Source organism: Drosophila suzukii, chromosome 2R (genome assembly GCF_043229965.1).
Source record: "Drosophila suzukii chromosome 2R, CBGP_Dsuzu_IsoJpt1.0, whole genome shotgun sequence".
NCBI lineage: Eukaryota > Metazoa > Arthropoda > Insecta > Diptera > Drosophilidae > Drosophila > Drosophila suzukii.
The window spans coordinates 15,781,929-15,796,782 of NC_092081.1; the positions used below are offsets into that span (position 1 = coordinate 15,781,929).

The window sequence follows — 14,854 nt, forward strand, 5'->3', positions numbered from 1 at the left end:
AAGATAATTTTAAAAGATTTCTCTACATATTTTATTTAAATGGTCGATAATTGTTTTGCATTTATTAATGATTTGTTTTTTTTACATATAAATGTATTCATTTTAACTTCCGCTCGCTGATCAACAGTTTTTTGTTTATATCATTTTCGCATTTTCCTAATTTAAACGTGTTTTCCGGGTGCCAGGACGTATCCGCAACATTCAAACATGCAGTATACACACAGCAATGCGCATATTTTTGGAGTTCAGATTTGATCCGTGCCATAAATTAAGCTGTAAACTAATCACAATCTCTTACAATTCTAAAGTTGTACTGGAGTATGGGATTCGCCAGGTGAGCGTTGTCGTCGCAAAGTTTTTGCTGCAACTAAAAGAGTTGAGGAATCGCTTGAGGCGTTTCAATAAGTACGGAAAACCCACCTGCTCCAAGTCGTGGCTGGCGCGCAGCATAAAGTCCCGCAGGAAGTAGCCGCGGGCGGGAAGATCTAGGGAAAGACTCAGTTTGTTCTTGTCCCGCTTAAGGATCTTCACCCCGCTGGCGGATGTGGCCTCATCATCCTCGTCCAGCTGGGCGTTGGCACTGGGCTTGGCCTGATCCTCATCGGTGCAGATGGACCATTGCAGAGGCTTGTTGGAGCTGTCGATGGGAATATGATTATTCTATCTATCTAAATTCTGTTTGATATGATCATGCAATGTTTTAATGATCCGGATCATATTGAATCATAGTATAGAAGCCACCGAGTGGGTTATTATCTACTGTGATCCGAATCCTATATAACATAGGATTCAAAGTACCCATACATTGTAACGATAGTATTTTTGCAGAGTTCTATGATAGTAAATTTCATCTATGATAGTTTTAGAGTATTATGGATCTGTTTTTAGTACCCTTCATGTAATAACCAACGAACCTCAAGTGGAGCTCCAGGCTACTGGCCTGCAGATAACGCGACACCGGGACTACATAGCTGACATTGAGGGAACTGCCCGAGGTGGGACAGAACTGCTCCACCTCGATGGTGTGATTATACTGGGCGGCCAGCACGCAACTGGACACACTCCAGCAATCTAGCTGGAAGGGTGGTATTACAGTCTCATCCGTCTTTGGTCCCTGATCTTGGCCAGAGGCAGCCTGTACCAGGCGGTAGACGGGATCGTCCTTGGCTGTGATCAACGTCTCCGTCTCCTGGGGGAACTTCTTGGCCAGGGCGTCAGTGCTGTGCGAGCTCTTGCCCAGCTGAGCCTCGAGGCCAGCCAAGGTCTCATTGCCAACTGAGGCAGCGGGCTGGGGCAGAGTCTCTATGATGTCCGGATCCTGATCCTGCTCCTCCGCCGACTGCAGGTCGTCCTCCACGTGCTGCTCCTTCACATTGGCATCCACATTATCCGGCTGGGGCTGAGTCGGTGGTAGTGCCTCGAAGCAAACGGACTGAGGGTGACAAAGCATGACTTGGTAGTTTGCATAAGGATCACTTTAGCTAATCCTTACCTGGCAATTATCGCTGACCGACTCGTCTCCATTGCACTCCGCCGGCTGTCCAACGAGTTCCGCCTTGAAGGTCTTCTGCCTGATCCAGTCCAGACTTCGCTGACTAGCCGACCGCCGCCCCAGATTGGACTCCCTTAAGCCCGGTCCCTGGTACTCGTACACTCCGTATACTCCGGTGATGGGGTTGTCCACGGACTCGTTGGTGTTGCTCAGGTTCTGCAGGTCCAAGGCATCCGGGTTATCGCTGCTGTTTCTCAGTGGAAGAGCCGGTGGAGGTACGTCCAGAGCCTGGGCAAGCGGACTCGGGGCAGACTCAGTGCTCACCTTGTTGGTGGTCAGTGCCTGATTGGCCGTGGGTGGCGATACGGTCTTGTAGACGTGGGTGTAAACGGTTCCAGGGTTGAATTTTCGAATGGGATGCGCGGCAGCGGCTGGGGAATTGGAGTCATAGCCATCGGAGGCGGGACTGGCAATGGTACCCACCACCACTATGTGCTCGTCCAGCTTCAGCTGCGACTGCTTCTGCTGGGCATCGATGTCGATGGAGTTGTTCTCGAAGTCCTGGGGCAAGGGAATGGCCTGGGGTGGCTTCTCCGTGGAGGCCACCGTGTCGTTAAGGGCAGCGGGTGGAGGAGACTTAGCGGGTGTATTAGGAACCACATGGACTGGCGCGACGGCCAAGTGCAACTTTTGACCCGCTGCCTGACGCAGTACCTCTTGGGTGGGCGGCCACTTGCCCTTCTTGCTGTTGATGGTCTTGTTGCTAAAACGTGGCGCCGTCGTTGTGATGATACCGTGCTTAAGACTCGGCTGCTGCTGCTGGCTAGCGGACACCTGTGGCTTGGACAACACGGCGGCCAGGTCCTCCGGCTCCTCCCCACCTGGTCGGGAGCCGGGTGGACGGGATGTGCTAATGGAGGTCATCTTACTTGGCATTGCTCTGATCGTCTTGTTCTTAAAGAGCGTGTGCAGGTTGTGGAAGTAGTGTCTATCCTCGTCGGTCAGGTGCGTTGACCCTGGTTCCGGACGGAAAAGCCCGTTGCTAAAGAGCTGGTAGCCGTCCATTTGCTGCTGCTTGTTGTGCTCCACGAAGTACAACGTGGACACCGCCGCCAGACTTTAATGAAAGGAAAGGGGTATATTAAATCGGATATAATAATTTTTTGATCATGGGAACTAATATAACTTTATCTATAACTTTTGTAAGAAATGAGAATGGGATTCGTCAGGTTGAGGATGGAAGAGTTAAGATATGGGTATCTTATCGTTAGCTACTATTACCCAACAATTTTATGAACTATCCAAAATAAAAATCATATATACCGAGAATTTAAGGACAAACTTTTCAAATTATATCATTCCAAAAGAGAGATTGAATAGATTTTTTAGTGACAGATTCTGTATAGCCATAATATATATTTAACATATTATTAAATCATTACTCTTAATAATACCAAAGCCGAACCAGTTGATTACTATACCAACCGTTCAGGACATATGTACTCCCAAGACGCTACTCACCAGGCTGCCATTACGATGATCAGCAGGAAGATGACGATCTGCAGGGATCGGCTGGAGCAGACCTCGTATCCGTCGCGCCGACTGCCGAAGGATTTGATGGCTCCTCGCTCCGGCAGGATGCAGCGCGGCTCCAGCAGGTCCTTGGCACGCAGTTGTTGGCTGTTTTGGCCAATGTTGGCACGTTCCAGGTGCTCGATGCGCGTCTCCAGCGAACAGGTCACCTTGCACAGCTCCTTGACGGCTCCGATGTTCTCCATTAGTATGCGATCCTTTAATGGGAGTACGTGATTGATAAAGGATTTGTTGGATTACAAAGATCCCAGGACATTGCCCACCTTGTTGACCAGCAGGAAGTTCTCGATGACGTTTCCATTGGGCAGCACCACGCTGCCAGCCTCTTGCACTGCATCCGGAATGACCTCGCGCACCTCCTGCGCAATCACGCCGGTATCCTCGATCTCCCGGGTGTCGCTCTCCCGCCGGAGACCCGAGTGCACGGCAAACTCCGGCATGTAGCGGTAGCGCACTATCCGGATCTTCTGGAGATTTCTTAGCTGCACGGATGTGTCCAGCTCGCCGATCTCCTGCTTGGCGCGACTGTCGCTCGGCTGGACGATGTGGCCGGACACCTTGAGGTTGCCATGGACTACCAAACTCTCGTCCGGACGATCCGTGTTGATGCCCACACGACCCGTATGGAATACCGATTCGGGGGTAAGGCCGCGTTGCCAGCACAAGTCCACGTCGGACTCAAACTGACCCGGATTCGAGGCTCGCACGATGATCTTCTCGCTGCCGTGACTTACCACCGGAAAGTTCCCGGAATGGGTGTGCACATGGAGGCCCACGACCAGCTGGAAGAAGCGCTGCTCGGGATTGGGACGGCCCTTTTTGCGCATGTTGTTGTTCGTCGTCTCCGAAAAGTGCAGGCGACCCACGGTGATCTTGCTGACGATGTGCTTCTGGAGATCGATGCTGTGGGAGAAAGGAGTTAAAATCTCATTAAGACTGTACCGAAAGTTTTGATTGGTTTCCATTCCATATTTTCTTATAAGGCTTTTTATGAAATTCAGATGTTTATAGCGATATTTTAAAACTGTATCATAAGCCTAAGATTAAGATTTTATTTGTGCTTTAAAACAAAACTACCCACTTTGGTTACTTTGAACTTTGTAGTTTAACTTTTCAAAATCAAGCAGTTCAAGGGTTTACGGAATACCCTATATATTTTTAAACCGTTTCTTGTGAACTTTTGTGAACTACTGCGACAGCAGAGAGCAATGAACTAGATCGCGAGTTCTGTCGAGAGCGGAGAGCGGTTAAGGGGAATCACAAAAAGTTGAACACGCTCATCAGAAAGTCAAATTTGTATTAGTTAAAGCATTCTGTTAATTCTGTTAATTTTTATATAATAAATACAGATATAAATATATTGCTGTATTTATTTATTTATAGATTTACATTTTACATTTACGAACTCAAATTATTTGTCTTAAATATATCAATTATATCCGTTCTTTCAAAAATCAAAACTTCATTTGGAAAGAAAAGAATTCGAGAAATTGCAAAAAAAAATTGTTATTTCTTGTTAAATGTTTATATAGGTTTTGACACGATTTTCGCTGTTTATCTTTCTCTACAAATAAAAAATTTGGAAAACGGCTTTCTAAACAAATACCACAATAACTCTCATTAAACGCAAAGAACTCCTACCAAAAACAAACATTTGGTTCAAGTTAGAGGATAATATGGCTTATGGCCAAACGCTACTGGTAGAGAGTTGTGTTCGAGTCAAGGAAGTCCTAGTTATGGAAGTTCGACTGTACGAATATGCCTGTGCATAAGGATCTACTCACGGTACAGGATAGAAGGCCTTCTTGGAGCGATCCGACTGGCTCTGCTCCACGCGGATCGTCTGGTTGGGCGCCTCGAACTTGACGCCGTAGAAATGCAAGTGGAAGGATTTGATTTTCTCGAAGCCGGACGGTGTCTTCACGAATTTGGCATCGCCCTGGAGGCGCGCATGGCAAGTAACCTGGAAGTGGTTCTTCTTCTGGCACACGTACGCGTCGTCCGAGACGCTGAAGTTGAAGCCCTTGTCGGCGTCCACGCGGTAGTAGATCACGGACAGCTCCTGCAGGCTCTGGTCGAACAGCTTGTGCCAGTTCTCCGGCTGGAATCCGTGGAACCGGATGCACTGACCCCCCGCCGGATCGCCAGCCTCGCTGCCAGATCCGGAGCCGGATCCCGAGCCTGAACCCGATCCGGTGGTCACTCCGCCAGGCTGTCCATCAAGGCTGTTGTCCGCCTGGGAGTTTACGGCCGACAGGGCTGGCGACACGGAAGCGGAGCAGTGGGAGGGCGCCGGTGTAGGGGTGGCCAGGGAGTGATGGGAGGCACGCAGGGGACTCATCTGCAGGCCCGCATCCACTTTGGGGGCAGTCGGAAAGTCCGGACAATCCAGCTGCGTGGACATCTTGCGCTTGCGCGACAACGAGTGCACGGGCGTTGAGGGAGCGGACACACGGTTCAGGGACAACTGACTCGTCCCGATCACCTGGACACGATCCCCCAGTCCCAGGGCGGAGGTCAGAGTGCAGGTGGACAGGTTCTGATAGCTGCCGGACGCATACATCCCCGCACCGGCTCCTCCATTGTCGTCGTAGTAGAGCATCTGGTTCTGGAGGATCGCATCCTGGTGCTGCTGATGTGTTGCAAACTGCTGATCACTCAACTGGTGCTGGTGCATCTGCTGCTGTTGCTGCTGGCACAGCAGGTTGCCCGGATTTATGATGAGTCCGGATTCGTGCTTGATGCGCACATCGGCCTGCGGAGCCGTGAAGTGATGTTGCTGTTGCGGAGGGGAGGCATACTGGCCCAGGTCGGTCTGGAGCATGTTGGCCTGGTGCTGCATGGGCGGCAGACCAGGATAGATGAGCTCCCGCCCCGACATCGCCATCCCATGACCCTCGCCCAGCGGACTGTAGGCAGGTTGCGAGTCCGGAGGACTCTCCGGGAGCTGCGGATGCACGTGGGTCTGGGCCTGCGTCGCCACGGGCGTACTGCCCACGCGACCGGAGCTATTCAAGTGGGCATCCAGGCCGTTCATGGGCGGTGTGTGCGGCGACTCCATGTGGGAGTGGACTCCTCCTCCGCCGGACAGGTGGCCATTGTGGCCTAGTTGGATGCTGTCGTCGAAGGCTCCTTGCACCAAGAGATCCAGATTGTCCATGCCATCGCTATTTATTTCATCCAGATCCTGGGGAGCTGAAAGTAAACAAGGCAGAATGATTAGTTTAAGGTCTTTTTTAAACATTACTAAATAATCTAACGAAGTGGAATGCATATTTTACAGAATTTATGGGATAAACCTTAATTCCAAACTCCTTTTTAATTTAATCTATACAAGTTTTAAATCTACGCAAAAAGAAAAATATCTAAAGGTCTTAAAGGCTTAAATATTTCTTTTAAAAAGATCCTATTTTGTTACAACTTTAAAAACGATGTTTATTTCTACAAAATTTCCGTGAACAGAAGCGAGACGACCTAAAGGGCTTATAGGATCTCGTGTAACTAGGCCTGTTCTATTGAAATATACAAATTTAATATACCCATATTCCCAGCTACGTAATTAAAAAGTAAACATTGATATCCAATATTGAAATGTAGGCAAACAATTTTGTATTATCTTTCGAAGTAGACCAAAGTCCGGGAATCGCGAGCGACTCAGACGGCAAATCAATATACCATGAAAACATTTCACTTATTGGGAAATTAAATATGGCACGTTTCTGTGGGGGCGTTTACCATACCCGGAGATAATTATAGTTGAATAAAAAAAAACATTCGGATTCGGGGCACTGAGAACAGGGAGCAACCCGCTGATAAGCCCTGAAATTCCCGCTCTGTTTGATCGATACTTGGCCAAATAATTTGTTGACGTGCCAAATGTAAATTGTTGTGTAATTTATGCAATTGCTGGCTGGGGGATTATGCTTAACCAGCACATTTACCATTAAGAGTCTTGGGATAGTCCATAGTTAATCGGTCGATGGTCCCCGGGAGTTCAGGGAGTCACGTCAGCAGGACTGCAAAACTTTACGACCTGGCCCAATCGAATCCAAAGCGCACTGATGGCCAAGTTAGCTGGCTGCCAGCATCCATGGAAACGAGATGGAGTTTCGATTCGTACATAAGTAAGTGAGTAACTCCCCCCGATTTCGATGCATTCTGCTGCTGGCGCTACGTTGCATCTGAGAAAACAATTATCTAACGCACGTATGAGCGAGCATACGGTTGATGCACTCTTCACAACTCGCTGAGCAGTGAAAATGCCTCGAAAACAACAAGTAAAAACTAATAATCAAACTATAAAACCAACTCAGATCGGCATGGTAACCAACCGAAAGCGCCGATGAAAACGAAACCTAATTGCTTGGAATAAATATAAAAATAAGCGCCCTCAAATCACCGAAGCCCCAGCAGCAGATCATCGGTTTTCAGGGTTTTAAATCGCAGCCACTGTTTATGCAATTGTTCTCTGATAAATATTTTTACAAATGCTCTCGTAGCACTCCGCATCCCCCTGCTTATTCACTGAAAAACTGTTTTCGCAATCTCAAAACTTGGTAGGTTGTTAGAAATTTGCAAATCTTTCTTATTTAGTTAGTCACTCGAACACGAAAGGCCGCGCGATACGTCGGATATGGACAGGAAATATTCGAGCACTGACTGCGGCCAGCAAATTCATAACCAGAGTGCAAATATTTGGGCTTCCGTCCCCCGAAGTAGGGTTTATTGATCAAACAACCTGCTCCTTTCGTGTGCCGCACAAGTGGCATGCAAATCCCAGTCAGGCCGACTCGGAGCGAAATTGTATAGAAATATATTAAACGATTCCATATCATATATCCTGATTGTCTCATTCTCGGTCTGCCCGCGTCTGTGTGGGTGTACGAGATGCAGAACCTCAGAACTGAAGGATCTACAGTTTCAAATACCCTTGCTACCATATAGAACAAGTTAAGTGGGTGTAGTCTTTTTAATAATGGGCCCAAATATTTTAATTCGACCGTTCTTGCGATACGTCTACATTACATGGTCATTCAGTAGTTACATAAAAATGAATATGGCGCTGCAATAGATTTTCATCTGGCGCCATTTTCATATCTTCTAGAGGGTTTATAATAGTCAAGGCACTCGATGATGGAATTCCTGTTTGTTATTTACGAAAACAAATGATGAATACATTTTGATAATTTGTAGAATATAAAGACAATAAATACTTTTATTGAAGAGCATACTTGATTGCAAACCGGATACAAAAACCCCATATCTTTTGCAAACCAAATTTCAGAAAAAGAACTTAGAGAAAAAAATGCCTGGGTTCTGAATGAAAGATTGAAAAACAAACAAAGAATGTGAACAATGTTCCACAAATTTAAGCAAGTTTACTTGGAAACACAATTGCAATTCTGTGTCACCGACGGAATTTTCGCATCCGGAGAAGTTTGTGAAACTCTTAAAAAAGAATAATAATAATGGAGACTATACTGCATACGTTTACTAATGTTCTTATTACTATTGAGCCATTTTTGGGTAAGAGTATTTGATAGCCACGAATTTAGCCCCTTCCCCTGTTATATCTATTTTCGGTAGCCACTTTGGTTGTCAATGACGAGGAGAGCAGGGTTAGCCTTCGACGGGGCCACTGCAAGGACCCCATTTGAATTCGAATTGGTTATCCTTGCCGAATAAACTAATATGCACATAAACACTTGGGGTAATTGAATGGATTTGCATTGCCAGTCGTCTTCGGCTGGTTTGTACTTACAGAGTTCGAAGAAATCAAGGTCCATATTCGAGTCACTTCAGAGGCATCCTGTCTACGTGTCTACAGCATGACTGGTGACTGGTGATTGGTCTATAAGAAATCAGAGAGAGTGCCATCGAGGCAACTTAGATGGATGTTGATGATGTTGAAATTAAAATAAACAAATGATTAACCTTATCAGGCAACCACTAAGTAGAACAAACCGTCTAAGATTTCATTGCCCAGAAAATAAATGAAAAAACAGGTTTCCTGCTATATCTTCATACTTGTTGCTTATATTTCTGGATAAAAGAAAGTTTATTATTTAAATGGGTTTTTTTCCCCTTTTTATACAGCGATAAGTATATTTTTAGAAAAGAATTTCGTCACAAGTTGCCTTTCTTAAATCTTATTTTTAATTTACACAGGAAGTGGCACGTTTTTAATTGCCTAGATTTTAAACTAATTTTTAATTTAAATTTGGCTCTTAAAAGCGGAAATTCCGCAAGAACTCATAATTTTAGGGTTTCATAAGTAGTGGAAAATCAAAAATTATTTTGTTTTTGAAGTTAAAAAAATATTTAATAATTAATAATAAGTCAAAATGGCCGCTTGAACTCCGATATAAGATTAACAATTTAAAGGCTGAATGATATTAAGCTGGAGAAGCAAGTTACTTTTTTTTACAATATTCATTCGATTAAAAACAAAGTATAAGTACAATTCTATTTAACAGGCGGCTTCAGGCATTCTAATCCTTGAACCTCTTATATCAAACACCTTGCAACTTTTACGTTGTCCAAAGGACACTTTTCCACATTGCCTCCTATCTAAATATCCAATAATGAAGTAATATTGAAATATATTTTAATTTCACATTTCCTCAAGACCAAAATAATGAAAATTTAGCAAAATAGCGAAAATATTCCTTTAAGTTGCAAAAGTAAATATAGATGCGCACTAAACTAAGTAAACAGTAAGTTATTCGATGAAAAATATTGGCACATGTGCTCATGTATGTATTCAGACTTCATACAAGGGTGGTCAAAAGTATTTTCACAAAAAAAAAGTTAAATATATTCATAATTTGAACTTACATCTTGTTAACTTTGGCATCAATGGAAAGGTAATTTAAATGCCGTTTGAACGATACAATACATTTCTTAACACATTCAGTACTTATTGAAAAGGACGAATTTGTGTGAAAATGTCCTTTTTGAACTTTTTTCCTCGACTTGAAAACTTAAATTTTTTTATGCAAAAAGTTTCTTTAAACAAAAAAAATAGTAACTGCAAAAAGAATTTTTCAAAAATCATTTTGCTTATATTTTTTATGATTTTTTGAAAATGCTTAGAAACATGCATTTTAGGCATATTTTTCTCTTTTTCATACAAATTTTTTCCGACAGTGTCACCTTTAAAAAACAATAAAAAATATAAGCAAAATGATTTTTGAAAAATTCTTTTTGCAGTTACTATTATTTTTGTTTGAAGAAACTTTTTGCATCAAAAAATTTAAGTTTTCAAGTCGAGGAAAAAAGTTCAAAAAGGACATTTTTACACAAATTCGTCCTTTTCAATAAGTACTGAATGTGTTAAGAAATGTATTGTATCATTCAAACGGCATTTAAATTACCTTTCCATTGATGCCAAAGTTAACAAGATGTAAGTTCAAATTATGAATATATTTAACTTTTTTTTTGTGAAAATACTTTTGACCACCCTTGTATATGTGATGTCTGGCATCGAAAGAACGCAAAAAAACAAGAGCTCGATAAGTAATTCGCGATTTCAACGGAACTTTGCAACGTCTGAGAAGAAGCTTTAGCTTCATCCGCCTTTAAGTAACAGATAAAGCCACCAAACGACACGATTTCATTTTAATCCGATGTGCTGCAGCATTTTATTTGCATTTGCATCGAAGTCAACACGTGACTCTCGACTTAAAGTGAGTAAAAGTAACATAAACGACACTGAGTCCAGTAATTTGGCAGTGGAGTGGATTTTCTGCACAGATAAGCCAAAATGTATGCTACGAAAGGTGTTTTGGCACACGCGGCGTATGCGCAATATTGAGGGATATGCGTTAAGTGATCTAAATTCGACATTTTCGAGTGGTTTTTGGGTTTTGTAATACTTTGCAGTCAGCCTTGGTTCGATTTTAACTCTTCCCCTATACGATGACACTAGTGCAGATCACTGAAAGTGGTTTACGGAGCCAGACTTTGCCTTCATGTTGTGACAAAGCTGTTTCTCGCAATGATTTTGATTGAATTAACGCCTTGGCTTTCGTATATGTATACTTTTCATATATATATTTCTCCAGGGGCTGTTTGCCCGTCGGATAAAGAATGCTTCCTCCTATAATAATATAATGAAATTCTCAAGTGATTTGATTTAGTCGGTAGTCGGCGGCAGGGCAACTAAAAATAAACACAACCAAAAACCAGACTGACGATCGTGACTCGAGTTTCACTTGAAGATGGCAGAAAAATTGAAATGAAAAAAAAGAAGAAACCTGTAGTTGTACGGCTATTGATTTGTTGTTCGCAGTTTCTATTACGGAGTCGGAAGTTGATGTCTTGGGTTTTGCAGGGCGCTTAAATTCATCTTTGGCACGGCTTTAACCTCATCCTTGAGGATGTTTTTTTTTTTGTTTCGGGGCTTTGGCTTCGACATTCGTCAATTGGCTGGCTCATCATGCCGAGGCATTTAGCGTTTTATTAGCATTTCAATAAACCCAAATTTAAATCAAAATCCATATCCATATCCACTGAGACCACACTGATACTGTACGACATCTAGCGCTCTCAAATGGCGTGCGGCGGTTCAAAAAACACGATTGCACGTAAGCAACGTTGGAAATTGAGCCATAAATATGAATAAATTGTATTTTGTTTTTGTGCTAATTGCCGCTGGCATGGGATTCACTCGGCCAACAAGTCAATTATGGCCAGTACCTAACTCTTGGGCAAAAATCAGTGGAATCCGAACCCATGACTTTAATTTGACCAGGTTGTGCCCAGCCCAAAACCCAGTTTATCCGACAGATTATCAAGATGTTTTGGCAAAGGCGTCAGTAATCAAGGGAATTAGCACCCACTGCCTAACTATATGGCCAAATATCGGATCAGTGATCGGGCCCAAAAACATATATTTCACCAGATCCATGGACTGCGTTTAAGATCCCTAGACGGAAGTGCGTCATTATGAATATGACTCAAGGAGTGATAAAATACTTGTCGAAAACTTTTAGGATTTAATTTGGATTGCAAATTTAGCGGATGTGAGAAAAGAAAGTCGGGGCTTGGCCAGGAATGGAATATTCCATTTGTTATTGATCGCATATTTAGCATCTCTTGCGGATTCCAGTTAAACGGATCCAAGACCCCTCCCCCGCCCATTAGCGCCAAAATAAACTATGCTAAACAGCTTTCAGAGCTTCTTCTTAGCCATCTAGATTGTTATTTATAAGTCGCGTATAACGCCGCGCGTTTTTGCCAGACTTTTTTTTGTGATTTTGTTTCACGGCTTTTACATATCTTTGCCGCTACTTTCGGGATCCAGGGGGCCTTATAGAGGGGGTGCTGTATCTTTCACTGTTTTTTTTTCTGTTTTCTGTTACTGTTGCTGGTGCTCGAAAAGCAAACCAACCGGTTGACTTTTATGTCTTGGCCCGATGCTGTTGTGAGCGTCTTTTTGGGCTATGGGACACGTTTTTGCTGTTTGCCTTTATTTTACTTGATCTTTTTTGTGTGTTTTTGCGCTTGGCACAGGTTGTGACGAAGATGAAGTCGAAGATCGAAGTAATCTTCGGGTTCCGAGAGCATAACGATCGAACTAACTAATGAAATGAAGACGTGCACTTGGCGACGGCAGAAACAACAAATCCCAAGCTCACGCAAATAAAAAACAAATAAATAAAGCAGAAAAGAAAAAAAAACCCCGTATTTGCCGCATTCTTATTGTTGTTTTGACTGAATGAGAGGTGAGCTATACGCTATTTGATTTTCCCACTTTTTTTTAGTGGGAGGCTGGGCCCATTGTCTCTTTACAGACTGATTCTTTACAGATTTGACAAGATTCGGGGTTACGTATACGCCGCACTGGCTACCAACACACTTTCGCTAAACCACTCGTTTCGCACATGTTTAACTGGATTTATTATACAGAATTTGCGTAATTTCCAGTTGTTCACTTCTAGTATGACTATTTAGTATTGGTTTAAACATTTGATCACTGCACGGGGGCGGGTTTTTCGGATTTCCCCGGCTCTTCGTTAATAAAGAGATCTTGGTTTAACTAAAGTCGCCTTTAAATTAGTCGCACTCACACACACATTCGTACCTCGTCACTTACACATGAATCGCCGTTACTTTGATTGTTTACGAATTTGTTGCTTTATTGTCGTTTTATAGTTGGTTTTTATACCCGTATACTCGATGCAACTGTTAAGATCGCGCCTTACTAAAAAAACCCCTGCCTTTCGCCGCTTCTCTCTCGTTTCTCCCCGATTAACCGCGACTTTTCAACCGCGGAGCGAATATATCCAAGTCGGTTGGAAGGCGAATCTCGACTAACCGATAGCTCGCCGCGCTCAGTTCCCGTTCCACGGCGCTCCGATTTGGAATCGGATTCTCTCGAAAGAAAACCGATCTCTGGTCGTTCAAGCGCGGCTTCGAGGGTGGGGTTGCCACTGCGCTTGCAGGTCGGTGCAGTAACGGTATCGTTTCTGGAGCAATCGAAATTTCATCTAGTATGTTCAAAACCGTTCAAAAATATTGAAAAAATCGAAAATTTCAGATTATATTTTAAAACCTGTAAAGTTAATTTATATTCTTAAAATCAATAAATAATATAATAAAGCAATTTTAACTTCCACTTTTCTTTAAAATCGGTGCAACGGTATCTTTACTTAAAAATTCGAAAACTTGAAGGTCTTAAAAATTTTTGCTATACCTAAAAAAAATATAAATTAATAAATATCCAAGTTGGGACTACATTTTAATTGTTAGCCTTGAAATAAATAGAACACACCTGTTATTATACCATATTTTAAATGTCGTTACCAATCTGGTTCTTCTTGAATAATTTTCTAGGTGTAAGTCTACCAATTTTTTTAAAGAAATAAAAAACCCCAACAATTGACATTTCTTAGAAGTCCAAATAAATCAAAATAATATTATTTACTTATCAAAGTATTTTTCAGGCGGGTAACACGGGCATATGGTTGGCACTTGAAAGGTTTATGTATTTGTCATTGCTATTTGTCAAATGCCATTAATTAAAATGTATAGTTTATTATTGAAAACTCTAATAATAATAATAATAATAATTTCAAGTGATATACAAGGCAAAGAGCTCTACGCTTTAATCAGACCGAATTGGAACCGTACAAGTGAAGAGTACCCTGTGGCCTTCGTGTTCGGCGGGATCCACCACGACAGGCTGGCTTTCGGACGCCAAGTGGAGCGGCAACCCTGGATAAAGCGCTCTCGTGGATTCTCTCGCGGCGAGAATTGATAAATCGCAGCCAGCGTTTGTTAAGAAAAAATGTAAATTAAATTATAACTAGCGGCGGCAACAATGGGCTTAAGTAAAACCCGGCCCCTGTGCTTAGTGCACCAGCTCTCACGCAATTAGCGTACTGCCCGGGTCCCTCGGTCCGCGATTCTCTCCGGGATCGGGCTGCTGCTCGGATCCCACCCCTCCGTACTTGGGCTCCCCCTCCTTCTTTTCATCTGGCGGGTGTCGCTGTAATGATATGTGCGCTGATCAGCGCTTCCAACTTAACGTCGCTTAATGGAGTTGTTGTTCTTGCTGGAAGGCCCATTTTAGGTGGCTTCGCAGATTGAATTAATCCGCTGATTTATGTAAATTACACTAATTCGGATTACTCAATTGGTTATTCAATATTCATGGTCTGGCAGGGCAAGAACGGTTTTGTTTGCTCAAATGGTCTTCTGCATGTTGAATTTTTGGTTGATACTAAACTAAAACATGAGTCACATGATTGAGAAATTCCCGAC

The 14,854-nt window shown here is 43.2% G+C and overlaps 1 protein-coding gene across 5 annotated transcripts; it reads right to left on the reverse strand.

Moving 5' to 3' along the window:
• Positions 1–7: 7 nt before the first annotated feature.
• On the reverse strand, positions 8–13,404 carry LOC108009871 (myelin regulatory factor). 5 transcript variants are annotated; one of them, XM_017074575.4, is made up of 9 exons: positions 13,185–13,404; positions 8,847–8,936; positions 4,870–6,280; positions 3,349–3,988; positions 3,014–3,282; positions 1,493–2,609; positions 915–1,432; positions 421–637; positions 8–361 (listed from the first exon to the last, which is right to left on the reverse strand). In XM_017074575.4, exons 2-9 carry the CDS (start codon positions 8,869–8,871, stop codon positions 281–283), a joined length of 4,278 nt encoding a protein of 1,425 aa, XP_016930064.3. In that variant the 5' UTR covers positions 8,872–8,936; positions 13,185–13,404; the 3' UTR covers positions 8–280. The 5 variants fall into 5 exon arrangements, with proteins under 5 accessions (XP_016930064.3, XP_016930063.3, XP_065719794.2 ...); XM_017074574.4 differs by having other exon boundaries at positions 8–367; XM_065863722.2 differs by lacking the exon at positions 8,847–8,936 and having other exon boundaries at positions 8–367.
• Positions 13,405–14,854: the final 1,450 nt, after the last annotated feature.

What these genes read in the sequence shown, in the direction of transcription:
- LOC108009871 (XM_017074574.4), bottom strand. Translation starts at nt 8,871, where the DNA reads ATGGACCTTGATTTCTTCGAACTCT. An exon ending in CGGTCAGCGATAATTGCCAG is followed by an intron (nt 1,433 to 1,492) that starts GTAAGGATTAGC and finishes TGTCACCCTCAG; the next exon opens with TCCGTTTGCTTCGAGGCACT. An exon ending in AGCCTGGAGCTCCACTTGAG is followed by an intron (nt 638 to 914) that starts GTTCGTTGGTTA and finishes TCCCATCGACAG; the next exon opens with CTCCAACAAGCCTCTGCAAT.